Source organism: Stegodyphus dumicola, chromosome 2, assembly GCF_044657685.1.
Source record: "Stegodyphus dumicola isolate Sdum_Otavi_A_Nest chromosome 2, ASM4465768v1".
NCBI lineage: Eukaryota > Metazoa > Arthropoda > Arachnida > Araneae > Eresidae > Stegodyphus > Stegodyphus dumicola.
In genome coordinates, this window is record NC_140769.1 from 201,983,485 (window position 1) to 202,004,681 (window position 21,197).

General features: G+C 32.3%; 1 protein-coding gene across 1 annotated transcript in view; it reads left to right on the forward strand.

The window, feature by feature from the left end:
* The window catches only part of LOC118201074 (RNA-binding protein Musashi homolog Rbp6-like), a 560,394-nt gene that overhangs the window by 61,409 nt on the left and 477,788 nt on the right, over positions 1–21,197 (forward strand). The window contains exon 2 of the mRNA XM_085811638.1: positions 1,229–1,269. Within this exon, the coding sequence (XP_085667764.1) occupies positions 1,229–1,269 (41 nt within the window). The remainder of the gene's footprint in view (positions 1–1,228; positions 1,270–21,197) is intronic.

A 21,197-nucleotide genomic window follows, 5' to 3' on the forward strand; every position in this document is an offset into this window, starting at 1 on the left:
GAAAATATACCAGCTCGTTTGCATGTTTTCCTTAAATTTTACAAGTTACATTATTCGAAATTTGTTTTCATATGTGGCAGGAAGAAGTAAATAATAAAATCGATGGAAGTATCTGCCATTGTGTCTCCACTGATTATTATAAATTAGTTTGTTGAGAAGATCGCAACCATCGAGACTGAATGTAAATTTTTCACACTTTCGGAATGAGGAATTTATTCATCATGCACTACACGGTTCGTTTTCAACTTCATTTAAAAAATTCGCACGATGTACGTTAATTGTGCCGCTTGTCAGATGTGTTAATTATTTCACTGCTCGAACAGAAGAAATAATAATTAGTCAGAGCAAGAGGACAAACACTTCTCTACTGAGGTTGAAAAGAATTAGCCTAAACCGCTTTTTATCATAATAATTTGAAGGCTTCTTAAAAGTCTCCTATGAGCGGGATCAAAAACAGTACACATATTTAAATCATTGTCTAAGAAATGCATTATAGCCACGCTGTATATTCATTCCATAGTGAAATTAACAACAGAAAAGTAGCCGCCCAGCCAGGATAATGGTTAGTATCTCTGACTGCCGTACCGAAAGTCCGGTTTCGAATCCTGAAGAAGGCATGGGTACTTGTAAATGTAATAATGTTTGTGCGGCATGGGGACATTCTAAATATGCCAAAAGTTCTCGAAATTTGGTGATAGCTAAAGAGGGGTGAGAGATTCTCGGACCGGTCCCTCATGGGGTACTCTCTCTCAAAATTGGGGGTGGTGGAACTGAGCTAAAGTCAGGCTGTCACCTGTATCTGCTTAAGCAAGCTTTAGCCAGCGACAATCGCAATCTTGCCTCCTTGCCACGGTGTATATCTTGGGCATGTGCTGACCTTCGCCAAACAAGTGAGATTGGTAACAATAACAACAGGAAATGTGAATGATTTTGTCAAGTTATATATTAAGTCTAAGGATTGGACAAAACTAAATATTAGTCTTTATGTGCTATTCAATATGATGTTTGTATGCATCTATTACCAGTTCTGCCTGAAAATTTGATATTACATGATGTTTTTAATAGACATTATTTAATTTCTTTCTATCTTTTGCAAATACTTAAATTTTCTTTCAGCATCAAAAAAATATTACTATCAGACTGCCTATTAGTTAAGAATATATGTATTTGTTGAACATGCCTGAATGTCATAATTTTTTCTTTAACACATTTTGTTTTCATTTTGCAGGAAAATGTTCATTGGTGGACTTAGTTGGCAGACAGCTCCTGGTGAGTACTTTACATGTGTATTACTAATAAATGTTTTATTAAGAGAGAGAAAGACACGATAACATATAGCTGAGTACAGTTATACTGAATTTCACTGTTACGTTATTGGTCTCACAAGCTGTAGATGTTGTTCAGTTGAAGACATATGGAGAATTAAAACTGATTTCTAGCATATCGGATGCAGCAAACATAAAGAATTTTTGGGATGACTAATGTACAAGATATATGATATATTTTAATTAAAGCTTGTTTTAAACTTAAAGGCTTAATGTCTGAAAGGTATATGAGCAATTTTATATCAAAGGATAATAGAAGTTGGATGTATCGTTGATATGTGATACGCCTTCCGATATTTTGAGGATTTATGCTAAAAATAGTATACTTCCCCTGGTTGCGAGATCATTTCCAGCAGCTGTTGTAAATGCTCATTAACTTATCACTTTAAATAATTCCAACTGCAATTTAGTTTAGCACTTATTTTAGTAAGATTTAATAATTTTAGATTAATTTAAGATTAAATGTTTTGAAACTATAGTCTTGCAAATTTGCGCTGACTCTTTTTGCTATAGTCGCTGATACATTTATTTTTCGGCGTGTTATTCTTGTTAAGATTAACGAGCAATCAACCTTCTTTCCTTCATCCAAGATCAGCAAGAATAGCCATTTGATTCCAAAGCGTGCATTTGGTTGCAAAATATTCGAATACTAGGTGACCAGGTTTTAAAATCGCTTGCTTCGACTTTAGTTTGTGCGCAATTATCGATAGAAAGCATTGTAGATCTGACGAATAATCCACTAAGTGATTCATCTTCGTGAATATAATACTGCATAGTAAGAAAATTGGCAAATATTGAAGAAAGTGGACACATATCATTCACCTTTCGACCCTACATGTCACCATTTATGGAGCATAAAACGTAGGAAAGCGCATCGCCTGGAGGAATCATTTCAAAACTCTTCGCGCACAGATCAAAAATAATGACGAAACGTCATAAAATTGCTCGTATTTCCAGTTTGCTTCGGACGCAATCGCAAAAATATTCGAACGTACCATTCCATTACGAATTCTAATGTTCCCAGCATGCGCCGCTGCTCCTTCTAATGACGGGAATAATGAGAATAAATAAGGCGTCGCCCACGAGCGACGCATTACGCCAAGTAGGGAATAAATAACTCCCCAATGACCCCTTCCCCGTGATTTGGAGTCGACATCTTTCCCAAACAAAAGAGCAGAAGCCAGAAACGGGTTGCGAAGCTTTTGGTTTTGTTTCGAAATGAGAGTTCGCCTGTCGACGTATAGCGTATTCGGTGTGTTATCTGCTTCGAGCATGTTTATGAATCAAACTGCGAGGGCGTTTAATGTAATCGTAAAATGGTATTAAGCCCGTGTTTTGTAAGTGCCTAATTTTGCCCAGAATGGTTGATACTTAAAATTTTCAGTATTACCACGAGAGGCAAGGCAGAGTACCAACCACACTTTACGATCTTGGAACTGAGATTCTTCTCGTCTGCTGTAGATATGTACACCTTCCTCAGGGACTAAATTATAAAGCAGAAAACAAAAACAGATTTTAATGAACAGTAACATATTTTAGGTCCAACAGATTTTTAACCATTATTTTTAATAGAGTTTATATTTCTGAACATTTTATTGGAATAATCAATAGACAAATTCTGATAATATTTGATACTTAAAATTATTATTCTAGTATGAGATATTACTCATTTAAGCATTACAGAATTCCAATGTCCAGATTCTTGATATTTGGAAAAATGAAAATCAAAATAATTTCCTTATTTTGGAATCCAGATAATTTATTTAAACCTTTTCTAGTATTTTCTTTGATTTAAATAACAAAAAATACAGCATAGTGATTTATTTTTACTAAGCGCTATTAATTTAATTTTGTTCAATTGCATAATTGCATGTTTAGGTGAATGAAAACTTATTTTATTTTTAGTTTTACCCCCGTCCCACAAAGAAAGAATGTTTTTATTGGATTTTACATTTTTACTTCAAATACAAAATATTTTGTTTCTTTTCTGAATAATCTTCATTGAAATGACAAAATAAAATACATATATTTAAATTATTGTAAGCATATATATGCTTCAATGACTGTAATAGTTATTAACGAAGGCAATAATATAAATGGCATTTTATGTGTTATTAAGTCTTACAAAAATTGAAATTCTATAAGCATAAAAATAAATTTAAAACAGAATATGAAAGTTTTTAGATTTTATATTACGCCCAAAGGGGCGTTTTTTTAACTTTTTATGTCTTACATTTATTTATTAAATATAATTTTATTCGCAATTAAATCGCATAAAAATACATTCAACAGCAATACCGCAAAATATTTAAAAATAGCCTATCTTCAGAATTTCCCATACACAGTCCCGCGCGATAGAGGTAAAAATGTACTCGTATTTTTCCGTGTAGTGTTACCATTGCTCGCTTTGAAATCGTTGAGTTTGTTAATCAGAAATTTGTTAAACATTTTACAAAATATGAAATAAATAATTAAAAAAATTAAATTCAAAATCCGGGCTTCCAGGTGCCCTCGGGTGGAGGATAACCTTATTCAAAATTTGATGGCTTTTTCACGTATGGTCGTTTTTTGAATGAGAGAAACATACTATGATGATAAAATTTAGTTTTGCAGTCGGGAACGTTTGAAGAATCACAAAATCGCTTGATATTCTAGACATATCTTTATTACTTATTGCACTTCACAATGGGGGGGGCAATCAACACCCCACAATTTTGATGACGGCGTATTACATTTTTATCCAAAGCATAAAAACAGAAGACGTTCTTCGGCCAGCAAACACAAGCAGAGAAAAAGGGAGGGAGTAGGATTGCTACGATATTTATAGTAAAATATTTCATTAATCTGATTGACTAAAACGTATAGGCAATGCAGAAGTTTCAAGATGATATAATGAGGAATACGTTTTCAGATATGACGCAGTTTAGAGAAAGTTATTACTAGAGGTAAAGCACCCAAGTTAAAAATGAGCAATTAAGAGGCATTTTAAATTATAATTTTGATTTGCATTTTTTTATCTTACATATACACACATTTGTGTAGATTCTTCATTATTTAATTTCTTCAAATATAATGCAGGGCAATAATATTTCCTGGCAACAATTTGAAAAGTGATTCGACGCAAAATGCCATTTCGAGACTAGTAGCCTTTCTGGGCTAATGATACTTGAGAATTATGTATAACTATTACCTCCTGATTAATCTTGCTATTTTCTAATAAAATTTATAATTTATTATGTTCTTGCCACTATAATACATGAAACTTTAAGTTACGTAGAACATTGATATTTTACTTATATGCTTACGTGTCAGCATTTTACACAAAAGTCTGATTTTATTTGAGAACATTTATTTTTAAATTTAAGCCGTAAATTTATTAAATGTAGAAATTTTATAGCTTTTCAAAGGTTAACAACTATAACTTGAAAAATTTTGAATCGAGAAGAAAATAAATACATTTTCTTTCAAACTGAGGGAAAAACAAGGGATAAAAATATTCATAAGAGTTAAAATTTATATCCACGAGGATCTGAAGAGTAAACTACGTTACTGTTAAATTTGAACTAAACGTAAATGACTAATGATGTTTGGCTTTCTTCCTCGTTTCTAACGTAAATATGCCTCGGTCACTTTAAAATGTTACACAAAAAGCACATTTACGAGCGTATAACCCTTGCGTGTTTTGCTAGTATAAATATACTTGAGGCACAGATCTGACTTTTAATATTTGTGTAGTAGCATTTTAAGTATTTCTCTATAAATCTGATGCAAAACAAGTTTTATATTCTTACGTTGTAAAGATTTTGTTGGGCTCGGAAAATTCATACAGTTTAGTGCATATTTCTGATAAAATAACTTATATCTTTAACAGCGGAAAATCAATTCGTTTCATGGCATATATTCTGAAATACACGCCTTGTTGGTGAAATTTTCGGATTTTATGGTTTGGTTTTGGTTTAGTTGATTACGGTAAAGTACAAAAGGGCTATCTGCCTAAAGGGAGGTATCTCTTCGTGGAGGATTTTCACAGAGAAACTGGCTCGTATACAACTTACATATGGAAGAAAACTACGAAAATGCTTATATATCCTAACCGTTTTCCGGATCCCAACCCCGGACCGAACTACCAGTGTTCAACGACTTGACCGCTCGGCGGCTGATAGGCCTGGGATTTTATGACTTTGCTTAGTTGGACAAAGAGAAAGCTAAAAAGCCGGTATATAAAGTAATGGTTCTGTTTGCCATTCCATTTCTAAAAATTATTATACTGATTGACTCTTCGTATTATTTCTTAAACCTCTTAATGATAACCATAAAGGAGGTAGATTTTTAAAAGTAGATTTTTGCGCGGGAAGTTATTACTAGGTGTTAGTTGAATACCTAAGCCATTCTAAATCACATCAATCCTAAGTAAGTATTACTCTCCATCGTGAAGAGTAGAGCTGCATGTAAAAATTAAGGAAATTTCTCGCTTTCTGTGGATCAGAATGATGTCCCAAACATATCTAACAGGCTATTTAGAAATAAAATATTTTATTTAATTATCTAATTATTTTTAACTTTACACCACTTACAAATACAAAATGATCATAACATCCGGAAGGATTTCAGAATTATGTATAATAATCAAATACTAAATAAATGTTTATATTCAGATGTCAAAGTGCGCATGAAAACAAATCTCAGAGAGGAGAATTTGGGATATTTAGTTCAACATTTCTACTAGAGTTGGCGTAGTATCATGTTGACAATAAAAATACTTAACACCAAAGACGGTGCAGGCGGTCAGCTAGAGTTTCAGCATTTTTGCTGTTGAACCAGATGATTGTTTACTTTCTTCATAGCTTTTATGAAGAATTACCCCAGGACACATATTCTAGGACTGTTCCCAACTTGACTTTCGACTCGAGAGTATTTTAAGAGACTCCATGTCTAGAAGACACCATATAATAAACATTACAAACATCCATATCTTCACCCAGATTGGAATCTGTGCCTAAGGATATGACAGACAGCAGCCTTCTTAATATATACCTACATGGCAGTACAGTAAAGGAAAAAGCTAATGAAAGTAACGTTAAAAGTGATTTATTCCGATGCGAAAGGAACCCGTTATATGTCTTAAAAAGTAAAACTACTCAAGACATACTCTAACAGAAGAAACTATGGAATATGTCTTTCAATGTTGTTAACCCACAATCACGCATGTGGGGATACAAACCACTCTAGATAAAAGAAGGCCCATCAGAGGCCGAGCGGTTAAATCGCGGAACGCTAGTAGTGCCGGACATTGGTGGTTCGAGATTCGAATACCACGAACGAGCTGGCTGCATTGTCGTTTTCTTAGTTTTCTGCATGAGTAAGGTATATACGAGCCAGTTCTCTTAGAAAGTCCTCCACGAAGACATTCCTTCCCTGCAGGCAGATACCCCTCGAATTTGCCATAATAAAATTAACCAGATAAATTAAATCAAATTAAGCAGGTAATCCCATTATTCTGTGTAACTGCTTAGTGTGCTTTTCAAGGCCATTGGCCAGATAAATAATAAAGTAATAAAAAGTATTAAAAAGTGTTTTCCAAGATCACTTTGTTCTCTGCCTTTTACAAGAATAATTCACTGGTATTGTTTTGCAATATTTTTTGGTATAAAGTACAGTAAACGTAAGAACCGCATGGGTTTTTCAAAGTACTTAAAATGCAATAAAATGAATGGTTATCCTGAAACGGTATTTAATTCAATGTATTAAATGTATAAATGAGCTTCACAATAATTCAGGTAAAAATCGCAGAAATAAAGTAAAATGCAATAAAGTTGATACTAATGAATTAATCTATAGAAATTTACCGTTAGTTTTAATCTAAATATTACATTAGATTAGATAGTGATAAGACATTTTGTTTTCGCTTATAATTAAGTCATTAGAATATATATTTATCCCTCGCATTATTAAAAAGCCTCTCCTTGTCGTAACTCCTTTTTTGTATATGATAATAATTTTTTGTATACTTTCATAGTATCAATTTGCTTAAACTTTAATAGATTTTAAAAAAAAATTATGGATTTTTTACTATTTATTGTGGAAATAAATATGAAAGGCAACAAGATGGTAATGTTCTGGAAAAAGGAATGAAACAAACACAGTAATGTCCGGAAAATAAAATTGAAAGCCAATGTACATTATGAAAGACATGAAACTGGACATTACTTTAATGCCTTTGTTACAGTAATTAAGGCGAAATGCTGGAAAACTGAAACTTGGAAAACCATTTATTCAAATGCTCAATAGATACTAGAATGAAAACAAAGGTTTAAAAAATACAGTAGAACATCGATTATTCAGATATCCGAATGATAATTATCTGGATGGCGGTTTCTTTTTTCTAAGCAAAGTAAAATAAAGTTCATTATTAGTTTAGTTACATTTATTCATTTAAATGACATGCTATATGGAAACAAAGTACAAAATAGTCGTTCATCTCAAATGACTGACGCGAAGCCTATTTAGTATTTATTATACTTTGTAAGGTATTTATGTTAACTAACCAGTTATTTAATGTTAAGAACCTTTACTGTTCTTTCTCCTTTGCTTCACTGCCAGAGTGCACATTTTAGCTTGCGTGTGTTTAAGTGAGGGTTTGAGATTGTTTTAGTCAGAGCGGTTTCCAGTTGCTGAAGGCTACGTTACTAGCTGATATTCTACGTTAGCCTACCTGTCCCCGGCGCCGCTTTATTCTTGCAGATTGTGCTATCACGCCAATGTAGGTTAAAGACAACTTGCTTGTTAAATATCGCTACATAGCCTTTGGCTAATTTCTACTTAGATGTAGTTTAAATTTGAATTCCTTACTTTTGATTTCTAGCCATAAGTGCTGGCTGAGTCTCTAAGCACCAGGAGTGCTTTCTGTTCAACTATTTGAGTTCTTAGTAAAAGGGTACTTTTACGCCCTTCATACATTTCTGGTTGCTTATCTAGACATAAAATAAGTCGTTTAGATCTACATAGAGTCTTAACTTAGTGTATGTTACCATAACAAGTGAGACTCTACAACATTTCTTCAGGATAAGCTGTTATAACTATTTCGATAATTTATTATACAGCGCTATTTCTTAAACTTGAAACATATGTAGAGCCATTAGGTTATTTTAAAGCAGGAGATGTAGAAAATGTCCAATGCCCTCGCCGGGTCTCGAACCTGGACTCAATTCGCGCCGAGTGCACTACCGTTACACTACGAAAGCATTCTGGAAAGTGCACAAAACAATACATAAAAGCAATACACAAAGTGATCAAGAGAAGACTCATTAGTCAAATTGAGACAACTATCAAATTGACAGCTGTGGAATTTCTATGTCTAATTTAAAATTTAAACATTCTTGTGAAAACTATCATAATCTTACTAGAAAATTTAACAGTTCTTTACGTTCTTACGTATTTAAAAGTTTAAAATGAAAGTTCTTTACATAGACTCAGTAAATAAGTAAAATTCTAAATTAAAGAAGAGGAAGAAAAATAAAGTTTAAAAAAAAAAAAAAAAAAAAAAATCTGAAATGTTTCAGATTTTAAATTACGTCTAAAGGGGCGTTTTTTTAACGTTTTGAGTGTTACCTTTATTTATTAAATATCATGTTCTTTGCACTTAAACCATAAAATTCAGTTCCAGAGCAATATCGCAAAATAATGTTAAATTAAGCATATCTTTAGAATTTCCGATATACACAGTCTCGCGAGCTGGAGATAAAAGTATTTTTTTTTCTATATAACGTTGCCATTTCTCGCTTTTAAAGCATTGAGTTTGTAAATCAAAAATTCGTTAAAGTTTTACAAAATATAAAATCTATAATAAAACAAATTCCAAATTTGGGATTTCAGATGCCCATATTCGCAGTAGGATTTCGTCATTCAAAATTCGATGGCTCTATGTGCCATTGTTTTATCACAATGTGAGAAATAGACAATCATTTATGCAGATTTTTCATTATTTAATTTCTTCAAATATAATGCAGGAGTCTAACATTTTGTGGCAACAGTTTGAAAAGTGAACCGACGTTTATGAGTCCGACGCAAAATCGCAAAAAGAAAACAATAGTCCTTCAGGGACAAAGCCCCTTTGGACTAATAAATAAAAAAATTAAAAGAATCTCAAAGTTTCCAGATTTTAAATTACGCCCAAAGGGCCTTTTTTTAACGTTTTGTGTGTTACCTTATTAAATATCATGTTCTTCACACTAAAACCATAAAATTCAATTCAACAGCAAAACAAAAATTCATTAAAGAAAACAAATTCCAAATTTGGGCTTTCAGATGCCCATATTTGGGTGGAAGATTACGTTATTCAAAATTAGATGGCTCTAGGTACCGTTGTTTTATCACAATGCGAGAAACATACATACATTTATGCAGATTCTTCAGTATTTATTTTTTTAAATATAACACAGCACGATAATATTTGGTGACAATAATTTGAAAAGTGATTCAATGCATTTAAATTTTCAACGCAAAAAGTCAGAACGAAATTAATAGTCCGTCTGGGCTGCTCTTTTTGAGCTAATAATGATTTACAAAGCGGATAAGAGCGCACAAATTTGTCTCTTACAATTCGTTTATTATTTTTAAATAACAACTTAAAAACATTTGATCCTAACATTTTCTCGTATCTTCCACTTCAATATTTATAAATGCTAGTTTGCATAAAAAAATATTTCCCCATTCTCTAAATTACTGAAACATCTCATTTAGTCACTTCGTACAACCAAATAAAGTGAATCAAAGCTTTATTTCCTTTACCTTAAAAAAAAGTTTGAAGTAGGTTACTTTAAAATTCTCAGTTGTTTTCTTAACAAAGTAAAAAATACGTTTATAAGAAGTTATCTTCAAAACAAGATAAAAAAAAAACACTGTTTAGCGCAGACAGCAGGGTCAAATTGAATTTCCTTAAATGTGTATTCTTAAATTTGAAAGGAAATCCCTATGGATAGGCAGTTCCCTAAATGTGTGTACTTAAATATGACAGGAAGTCCCTGTGGATAGGAAGTTCCAAACAAATTTGCAGTTATGCGATTGAATGTTTTTATATCTCCTTATGGGAGAGAACTCGATTGGATTTGAATTCCGAATATTGAATTTGATCAAAAGAAATTGCTAGTATGTTTGTTGCTTTAAGAATTTGAATACTGGATTTCTTTTTCTGGGGGTCTGGCTACGTGTTGCTCCATTTTTTTTATATTGTTAAAAGAACGGCGAAAAACAAATTGCCGGCGTGGGTAGAATGTAACTTAATTACTCGAATTTTCTTTTGACTAAACATATTTTCTTCTCATTTTTGTTCTCTGTAATAATAAATCGTTATTATAATGCTACTTTAATAAGTTATGCTGTAATAAATGAAATATAACTGAAACTTTTGTAAAATAGTATTATTAGTTTATTGTTACCATAAATTATAGCTTTTAGGTAATTATGTCTAATTTCGTTTTATTTCAGCTTGTAAAGTTTTATGTTAGGAAGATAAGCCAACTTCCTTTACTTATGACCACGGTGAATAAACAGAAATACTAAATTAATTGTTGGATTGAATATATCTATTTTATTTACAAAGAGTTATTGCATTCCCTGTATGGCTGCTTTCTTGATGCATGTAGTTAGGACGTCTGAACAACGATTGCAAGATCAATGTTTCAAATTCTAACGCACAAACAGTTTATTTTCCCTAGTTTTAAAACACCTAATAGCTTCTGTAATGAACCTGAACTAAGAATATGACAGACAATATCCTCGCTATGACCTGTTTTTGATCTACTGGGTGACATTGCTCTCCCCAATCGTACTTTAAGTAAAGCAGGTAAAATCATTGCATTAACCTGTGGATGCTTTTGAGAGCATGTTCAGCCAGAGATTGAAAGACTTGTGGTTTCAATCCCGTCGAGGGCATAATTAATTTTTCATGTCTGTTGGTTCGAAAAACCGAGTGATCTATGCATATTTATTTGGGATTAGACATATACTAATAAATCACTCATACGTTACATAAGATTATAAATATGGCAAACCACACGGGGGGCTATCTACCTAAGAAGAGCAATACTTTCGTAGATAACTTCCTAAAGGAAACTCGCTCATATTAATGTTACACATTGGAAAATTAACGAAAACCAATCATGCAGCCTGGTCGAACTACCAGCATTCAGCGGGCTTAAACACTCGACTCATAGTGGGCAGAATATTCATATGAACCCAACAGCTGAGTATCTGAAAATAAATTTAGGTGGGAAGATTTATTCCTCAATAGTAAAAGAGAAACCACACGAAATCATTGAGGTTGAGCTCATAAAATGTTATTGTTAATGTAAAGAGCACGAGTTCATGATATTACCATGAGAATATTTTAGTATTTCCATTATGGCTCAAACAAATGGCTACATTTATGATTTTAGTAATTTAAAAATTTCAAGCTCCACCTTTGGTTTAAAACGAATATGTACATATATGTATATGCTTTTGATACGGCCAAATGCAATCAAAAATGGAGATGCACATCTACATATTATAGCAGTTCCATATACGAAATTTCAATAGTGCTACCGTTGCTTTACGAAGACGTGCTGGAAGGAGGGAGGAAATACCTTATATACCTCCCCTTTAAATTTTCATTCTAGCAGGAAATTGAAATCAGAAGGAAAAAGAAAGTTACTTAAAGTAATTGATTAGTACAAAATAAGGTCTTTACAACCATTTACCATTTCATTATTGATATATTTAGCTGCTACATCTTTAAAATAAAAACGGGAAATTAACGGTAAGCAATAAAACGTTCTGAGACTACTCGTGTTTGAGTTATGCGAGATACATACATACGTCACGAAAAAAATCTCTTCTGAATCCATTTTAAATCAATTTCACAATCCGTTTAGGGAAAAAGAGTCCTTTATTCTGTCGGAACGTACAGATATAAGGCAGAAACATCCTACAAATGCAATCAAGAGCAATCAAAATGGATATTTTCTTCGGAATACGATACCATAAATATTTTGTGATTACGATCCTTCATTTACTTCGTACAAGGAAATAAAAAGAAAGGTTTAAACTTGGAAGAAAAATCTAGGCAATTTTGTTATTAATAAATAGGGAAAGGTAAAAGAAATAAGAAAATAAGAAGAAAATTATCGCAGTTATTTTTTGTGTAAGCATGCCATTCAGTATACAACAAAAGTAAATTTAAAGCTTTAAATGTGTGGCAAAATAACGAAACTCTGTGTCAGCAGCAACATTTTTCACCTTTTGTTCAATACTTAGCGTTTACGAATTACGGACATTTATATACGGATAGATTAAAATACTTTGTTTATTAAAAGTAATACGTTTCATAGTTGAGCTTCTTTCTGTTTTTCCACTTGTGTAAACGCTAAGACTTTTTTTTAACCTTTGAAATGTTCTTGGAAAAAGGCAATTTTAATGCATCTCACAATAGGGTATTCTAAAAGCACAATGGATGACATGAACATTTCCGCGCCTCGCTGTTGCACATCACAATTCTACGAAGAAAATTCTTTTAATATTCAAGGCACGTTTCCTTCTAAGGCCCAAAGTATCATGTCCTTGCAAGCCCTACTGAGCAAAATCTTAAGAAAAATAATGGAAGAGGATTTGCCTCTTTTTATACTTACGCTATCATTCTTTCTTTCAGAAATCACTATTTTTTCAAGCTGATTTTTTGACACATTTGTAAAATATAAATTATTCGGACTTTTTCTTCAGTTATTGGATAACAATTGCTTCTTTAACAAGTGTTTAAGTGTTGCATAATTACCAATAGTTTCTCTATTTTAAATTTAACTAAAATTTAGTTAGATGCTATATTCACTTAGAACATGATTTTTATCTTAGCACATTCCTCTCTAAGCTCTTTGAACATCGAAATGAAAATGGGATGCTGAAAATAATTAATAAGGGGGGGGGGCTGTAGTGTAGAATTGGGTGTCCCTTCGATTAGCGACAATTTTTGTTTTAAATTTTGGCGATAACTTTGTTTTAGCTTCCTGATTTTATTTAAATGAAAATAGATTGATGTGTACATGGACAAATTTAAGGCAGTGCGCAATGCCTAGTTTGTATAATTCTAGGATTTTTTTTAAGTGAAAACAGATCGAGGTGTACATGGATACAGAGTTTGTGCAATTCTTTGACGTCTTATTTTGGTTTTGTGTAGCGGCCATTTTGAAATTGCGCCTTTCTGGCGCTGATCTTGGCGTCAAAAAAGAAACGCCAAAAAAACAAGGGGTACCCAATTGTAAACTTTTACCAATAAGAGATCAAAAGAATCTTTGACAAAATCCAAAATGCTGTCTTGTAATAACTTGGAACAGGAGGAAGCCTTTTGCTGAATCTTCTATGGTGACAAAAATTAAACGTAATTACAGAATGGAATAGAACCAACCTTCAAATCATTTTTGAACTGCAAAAATATACAACCTAACATTGTAGTCCTGATAGATTAGAGAGCAAAAAAGGTAGACCCTATTAAGACGAGATAGTGAATTCTCGCTATGTCTTGAAAAACAGATGACTGCCTACGAAGGTTACAAAAAACCTTTTTATTTTAACTAAACTGTTTTAACTAAATATTTGTGTAGCGGCCATTCTGAAATTGCGCCTTTCTGTCGCTGATCTTGGCGTCAGAAAAGAAACGCCAAAAAACAAGGGGCACACAACTGTAAACTTTTACCAATAAGAGATCAAAAGCATCTTTGACAAAATCCAAAATGCTGTCTTGTAATAACTTGAACAGGAGGAAGCCTTTTGCTGAATCTTCTATGGTGACAAAAATTAAACATAATTACAGAATGGAATAGAACCAACCTTCAAATCATGTTTGAACTGCAAAAATATACAACCTAACATTGTAGTCCTGATAGATTAGGGAGCAAAGAAGGTAGACCCTACTAAGACGAGATAGTGAATTCTCGCTATGTCTTGAGAAACAGATGACTGCCTACGAAAGTTTACAAAAAACTTTTTTATTTTAACTAAACTGAAGAGAACATGCACACACTCGGTGCTCACAAACTAACTACCACTTGTGGCTAAGTAATTTAAACACAAAATAGTATGTATAGTCTGAATGAATCAAATTTCAATTACACGACTGTCTCATACTTCAATCTAAATCAGATTTATCGGCTGCACACAGCAAAATATCAAATGATCTAGAAGTAAAGTGGTTATCACAAATAATTAGCTACAGAGTTACTTGCAGATACGCGACATAAACTCGTTCTCGGCGTAACCCGCTCTACTCGTAACTAACTCTTCAATGATACGTAAATACTGAGATTTTGCATATACGTAATTTAAATTTGAAATCTGGCAGGAAAATGAAATCAGAAGTTTCTTAAAATAATTGATTATCCCATAATAAGGTCTTAACAGCATATAGCGATCTTTATTCGTGATATCTTTAGCTGCCACATCTTTATAACAAAAGCGAAGAATTAACAGTATGCATTAAAATTACCACAGATTGTTGTTAATTAGTCCTTAACATGAAATTTACCAAAGAAAGAAACACATAATTTTCGACTGACCTTCATGTTGTTAAAATTTCACTTATTATATTACAGTTTATGATACAGATTAGAACTTTATCAATCAATTTTTATTTTTGATGTAGACGGATGATATACAAGAAAGAATATTAGAGAACTATTCCATAGCCGAAGAATATGGTGAGAACAATCAGAAAATTATATCCCGGTTATCATTACTTTGATAAGCAGATCAAATAGCATTTAACCGAATTGTTAGCTTTAAGCTTTCTGTACAAAAACCTGCAGGTGAACATATTTATAACAGCTTCGAGATTCAGTTTGAAATATTTTTATACAATTTCTGGATTTTGTTTCCCCATTGATGCCTATCATTTTGTTATGCGACTACTTCACGCCCTCGCATGAAACCAAAGCCGGCTGCTATAGGATCCGGCTTCAAAACCCAGAGAAAATATCGATGTGTGTAATGTTTCAGCAATATGTGGGTTCATATAATATTGCCGAACCGAAAGTTCTTTCGAGAGATTTGTTGGAACGGAACCCTGAACAACGTTCTAGGTGATGAGAAGGCTAAAACCAGTGATGGCCATTCTCCAGTCGCAAGTGCCCATCTTTCCTTCAATTGCAAGAGCAACACCTTGTCTTATTTGCAGATTCCATTTTTTCTTCTTTCACTCTAGGCTGCAAATTTATACATCCACTCTAGCGTATTCCCATACACGTTTTTCATTTGAATATAGATGCTCTTTTTTGTCAGATATTTAACGATATCTTGTAGTTTAACTATATGCACGAATATAATAAATCCACCTAAAAAGAACGAAATTATTGGTTTAAAAGTCAGAAAATCGTTTGATTATAAAATTTCTTTTGACAAAACTTAGGATATCATTTTTCCAAAGCAACAGATTTAACACTGACCATCTGACGAACGTTTTGTTCCTAACTTTATTGCTTTTCAGTTATACTTTCGAATTGATTTTATCACTAGATTTGTTTATCAACTTTGTATTCAACAGAAAAAGATAATTCGACAGCTAATTAATAGTCTAAAATATATTATTAGATCCAGTATGCCATTAATCTATAAACTTTTACTTCTTTCTAAACATATGTGTCATTGCTGTTAGTAAAAAATATACTTATTTTTCGAAGACTCGAGAATATTACTGTTCAATTTCGGATCTTCCATATCACAAACTGATAGTTAAAGTGAATTGCTAATAATAACAAATTTACATAGTATTATCAATTATAACCTCTTCTACTTATAAATAGTAATTATAAAATAATATAAGAATATGATGTTATTCTATAATTAATATTTATAAGTATTATTATTATTAAGTAGATTGATATGATGATTTACATATATCTTATTTACGCAAAAAAGGCACTTTACTTTCCGAGGAAAATTTCAAGTATCATATTTCAACCATTCCGGAATCCATTCGGACAAATGTTTTGCTTGACTTTCCTACATATGGACAGAATAAAGGACTATCTTACACAAAGCGGCTTATAAAGTGGATTTACAAGGGAGTTTCTTATTGATGTTTCTCCGTATGCATATCTCGCATATCTAAAAATTGATTAGCCGTAGAACATTGAAATTTTATATATGGGACTGCTATAATGTCTAGTTGTGCACCTCCTTTTTATATTGCGATCGGCAGTACTAAATATATACATATATTACTAGTAGATTATCGAATATATTATCTCCTTTGAAACTAAAGTAGTTAAGTTAGAATTCTATTGAAATGAATTTACACACTAGCATGTTTAAAACTGAATTATTAAAATGGAATAATTAAAAACGGATGTGCAACCAACAAACTAAGTAATTATCGCCGTTGACCAAAAATTAGCCGACTTTCAAAATAATTTTGGATCAATTAACAATAATTAATCGATGCGAGAGTGTTTCATCTTTTTCTCAAGTAAGAACCAAGACTAAAAAAGCCTTGCTGTAAAAGAAAGAGTTTATATCATTATATTGTATATTCCTACTACTTAGTTTAACATCGAATGAGGAATTAAAATGTAGGAGTCTATCTTATCTGATAATATATTTGTAATATATTCAATATGGTTTAAGATTTTAAGACATTCATGGCAGCAGTTATTATGCCAAGAAGAATTACTAACGTTAAGAACTAACTAAGCAGAAAACGCTCATATATATGGTACACATGAAATCGTTGATGAAGTACTGAAATAAATTTTAGTATGCATTTAAACAGTTGCTTTTTTACTTACATTTTTACGCACTTCCTCTTACGAAGTATAGGAAGCGTAACCGCGAAACGTTTCAGGTATCAATATTTGAACGAATATATCCATTTTGACATGCAGAACATATTAATATAATAAGGGATTCTTTTTTCCCAAAGCGAATTGTAAAATAGACTTAAAATGGATTATGAAAGGATTTTCCCCCCGTTACGTCTCTCCGCACGAATGTACATATATATCTGAAATAACTCAAAAAGCAGCTGGAAAGCTTTGGAATTTTTTATAAGGGACTGCTGTAACATCTAGTTGTGCACCTCCATTCTTTTTTGCAATCAGCCCCATCAAACGTACATCTATATCAACCTTCATACCTCGCTCGTAAGCTCTGAATTTTTAATCTTATATGTTGGTGAATTGCTTGCCCGTTGGCCGAATTGCCTGTTTTTACGAAGAAACACTAGTTTTAATTGCAAAAGGTTTTTTTAACTGTATTTCAAGTTTTAGATTTTTCTGCATTTTACAAATTTTAACGAAGATGTTTTGAGATTTTATGTATCTTTGCCTTGCCGCGAATTGAGAACTGAATTAACTGAATGAGAAATATATCTAATGAAGTTCGAGAAAATTAATTAAAATGAAGAGCAACAACAAATGTGTATAATTTATTATGCCGTACAGAATAGCCATCAAAAGTTTTCATTTTGTAGCCTTATCATTCTTATTTCCCTGTTATTAATTTTTAAGGCTCATTTCATAGAAATTGCAGTTTTCTTTTACTTATAACTTCAGTCGTGAAGTTTTTAATTAAGCTTTTATGAATTTACACCAGTGATTGACAAGCATTAACTTATCTTATTCAAGGATATATCCAAAACATGGAATAATATAATACTGAAGGTCCATTTACTATCTTTAAACACATCTTCCTACGAGTTTTATTTCTTCTTACTTTTTCGTTTTGGAGTCTTTATTGTTCCTTTTTTTTTTTTTTTTTTTTTTTTTTGCTTCATCTGTCATTCTCTTGAATTTGATCTCTCTTAATTCTATTATTTGATTTTCTGTAAAATTCCACATAAATTGCTTTTGCTTTGCTGCAGTTTCCTCTCTGATATTTTTTTAATTCGTCCCAATTAATTTGTTTTATATTTTGAGTGTACTTTTTTTGTCATGAACAGGTTTTTTTTTCTGATTTCTTTTTATATTCTATTTATTAACACCTTAAAGCAGGTTTTACTGTTTTCTTTACGAAAAAAGAATCATGCTCCCTTTCACTATACGAAAATAAAAATTGCATTCCTGCGAAAATAGAAAACTGTTGCTAGCATGAAGAATAAATAAAAGGAGGAATTCAAATAATTGTACTCTCTCTTTGTACTGTCTGAAAGTGAAGCCATGTTGACAAACAGGAGTCACGGTACTTAGGTCAAATTTGCTAAAAAATGAATGTTTGATTCCAGACGTTAAGTAAATAGATTTATAGATACTTTATGAATTTGTAATTAAATATCCTGATAATATTAACATAGATGTTTTTGAAAACACACAGGAAGTTTAATTACTAAAATATTCTCGCTTGTTTCACTTGTGAATACTTATGCCTTGAAATGCACAGTTGCATTAAAGAGTTAAGAATATTTCACATCATACGGATTTAAGTATAAATATTTCTTATTATATTAAAAATGAAAGAAGAAATAAAAAAATTAATTCTGAAGACGTAAGGTTTAGATTATGGGTAATTTTACCGCCAAATACGTGTATTTAAGCCCAAAGCAATTATGACCGTAAAACAAAATAAACAGCAATTTTACCTTGCTACACAAATTTCAGTTTAATGTCTAAAACAATAAGCTAAGCAATAATGATGATAGACCTTCTAGTTTAAGAATTAATTCATCAGAATTTAAAGATATAAGGTATTTTCTCCTTCCTTTGCGTATGCCTTCGTGGTGTAACGATAGCATACTCAGCGGGTATTCGAGAGGTGGCACAATTCGAGACTATTTACACCGTAGACACTATTCGAGAGGTCTAGGTTCGAGTCCCGGCGAGGGCATTACTCATTTTTTTGAGTCTCCTACTTTTGTGTTTCTAATGACTCTACAAATAAATTGAATATAAAGTCTTGCATTTAAAACGAGTTTTTCAGAATGTCAAAGACAGATATGTAATATGTATTAAAAATATTGTAAGACTATTTCAGAGTAAATTAATGCCAAGTGAAGACTTGTGGATTAATTTATAAAACAAGAAACTTAGTTATTCAAAACATGGATGTGCATTATTCTCACTGGATCGCTGGGCCACGAGGCTTCGAACAAATATTTCCGTCTGGTAGTATTTTCAGTTTTACCAAGACGTTAAATAAACGAACTAAAACCAGTAAGCATCTCGAGAAGATTTTCTTTTGAGTTGTTAAATAAAATATCGTTGTATAATTTGTGATGGATCAGTACCTCGCACACTGCAAGAAACCAATTTATGGTATCTTTCAAGTTTTGAAATGGATTTGGAAGATCAAATTTCAAGTTAGTTTCTTTAACCCTATAATTTATTATTACGTTCTTCTGAAGCTTTTTACGGGAGGTGAGCCAAAATTCAAATTATAACAATAATAAAGAATCAGTTTCTCAAACATTCAAGCCCTATGCATTGGCTAAATGAGGATTAAAGAACAAAGACCGAGCACGTACTGTTGGTGGAAAGTAATTTTCAAAGGATATAACGTCTATAACAACAGCAAAGAAAAATATTTTAGCACCTTCAGGAACCTTTAAAGCACATGTTTCGTACCTGCAGAGCAACCCTATTATGCAAATGAAGTCTCCACTGTGCTGCACAATGAGATTACAACTACACTTACTTTCGCAAGAAAAGTTTCGAGAGTGCGGAATAAAGAGGTGAAAATTCCACCAGTTCTTCCATAATTAATTCCCTGTCGCTATATTTTAACATCCCACCTTTGGATGGTAATGTCTTTAGTTTGGAACAAAAGTTTATGAAAGGGAGATGTGCCATGGCATGTTATTTATAATTGTGTGGCTTTTTAATCATTTGTTTACGTTGATGTAAAGCATTGTTTACTGCTAACAATGCAAAGAGGATATTGCTTTTTGCCGACATCGAATAAGGTCCCTTTGATAGGAAATCTGTCCTCAATATATAATATGTTGCTCAGTATAGTAGAAAAATAGAAAATTTAAACATAAAATCTCTACAGTTTATACTCAGAAATTATTACGCTCATTTAATTAATTCAGTTCTCATTCCCGGCCGAGCAAAAATACATGAAAGCTCAAAACATCATCAAAAATTGTAAAATGCACAAAAACATAAAACATCAGATATAGCGCTTTTAGCTAGCTAAAATAGTTAAAAACAAAAATTTTTACAACTAAAATTATAGTTCCTATGCATAAACAGGCAGTTCTGTCAGCGGGTAGGAAGACATATTTTTCAGTGCACAAAATTGAAAATTTACTTTAGACAATATTTTAAACCATTTTATGTAAATTATAAGAAACATATTTTCTCTAAATAGCTTATTTTTATACACTTGTAGAGTCATTAGGTTATATCGATGCTAGGACGGGAAAAATGAGCAATACCCTGGCCGGGATTCGAATTCCGGACCACCCGAATGCACATCGTGGTGTGCTTCAAGTTACACCACGAAGGTAACTTACGAAAGGAGGGAGAAAATATCTTGCATACTTCGCCTCTTAAAGAGCAGCTGGGAAAGTGATGACCAAATCTCCGAATGCCGGTGGGAACGAATAAATATCCAGCACCTTTTTAGTTCGGGAGTCACTGTAGAATTTTTCGATGTAAGAAAAACTGGATAAATCCCCAATGCTGTCGCTGGAATTCGAATTCCCGGCATTCCGAATACTCGTCGAACGAGCTTCCAGTTACAGCACGAAGGCATGCGGAAAAAAAGGGAAAAGATCTTATACATTGATTGGCAAGATCAACTTTAATTTGAAAGACAAAGATAAAATAAAATGAACTATATTGTATATAAAAAATACTGGGAGGTATGAACATCGTTATTATTGCCATAACCATATATAAAAAGTGCCGGTTTTTG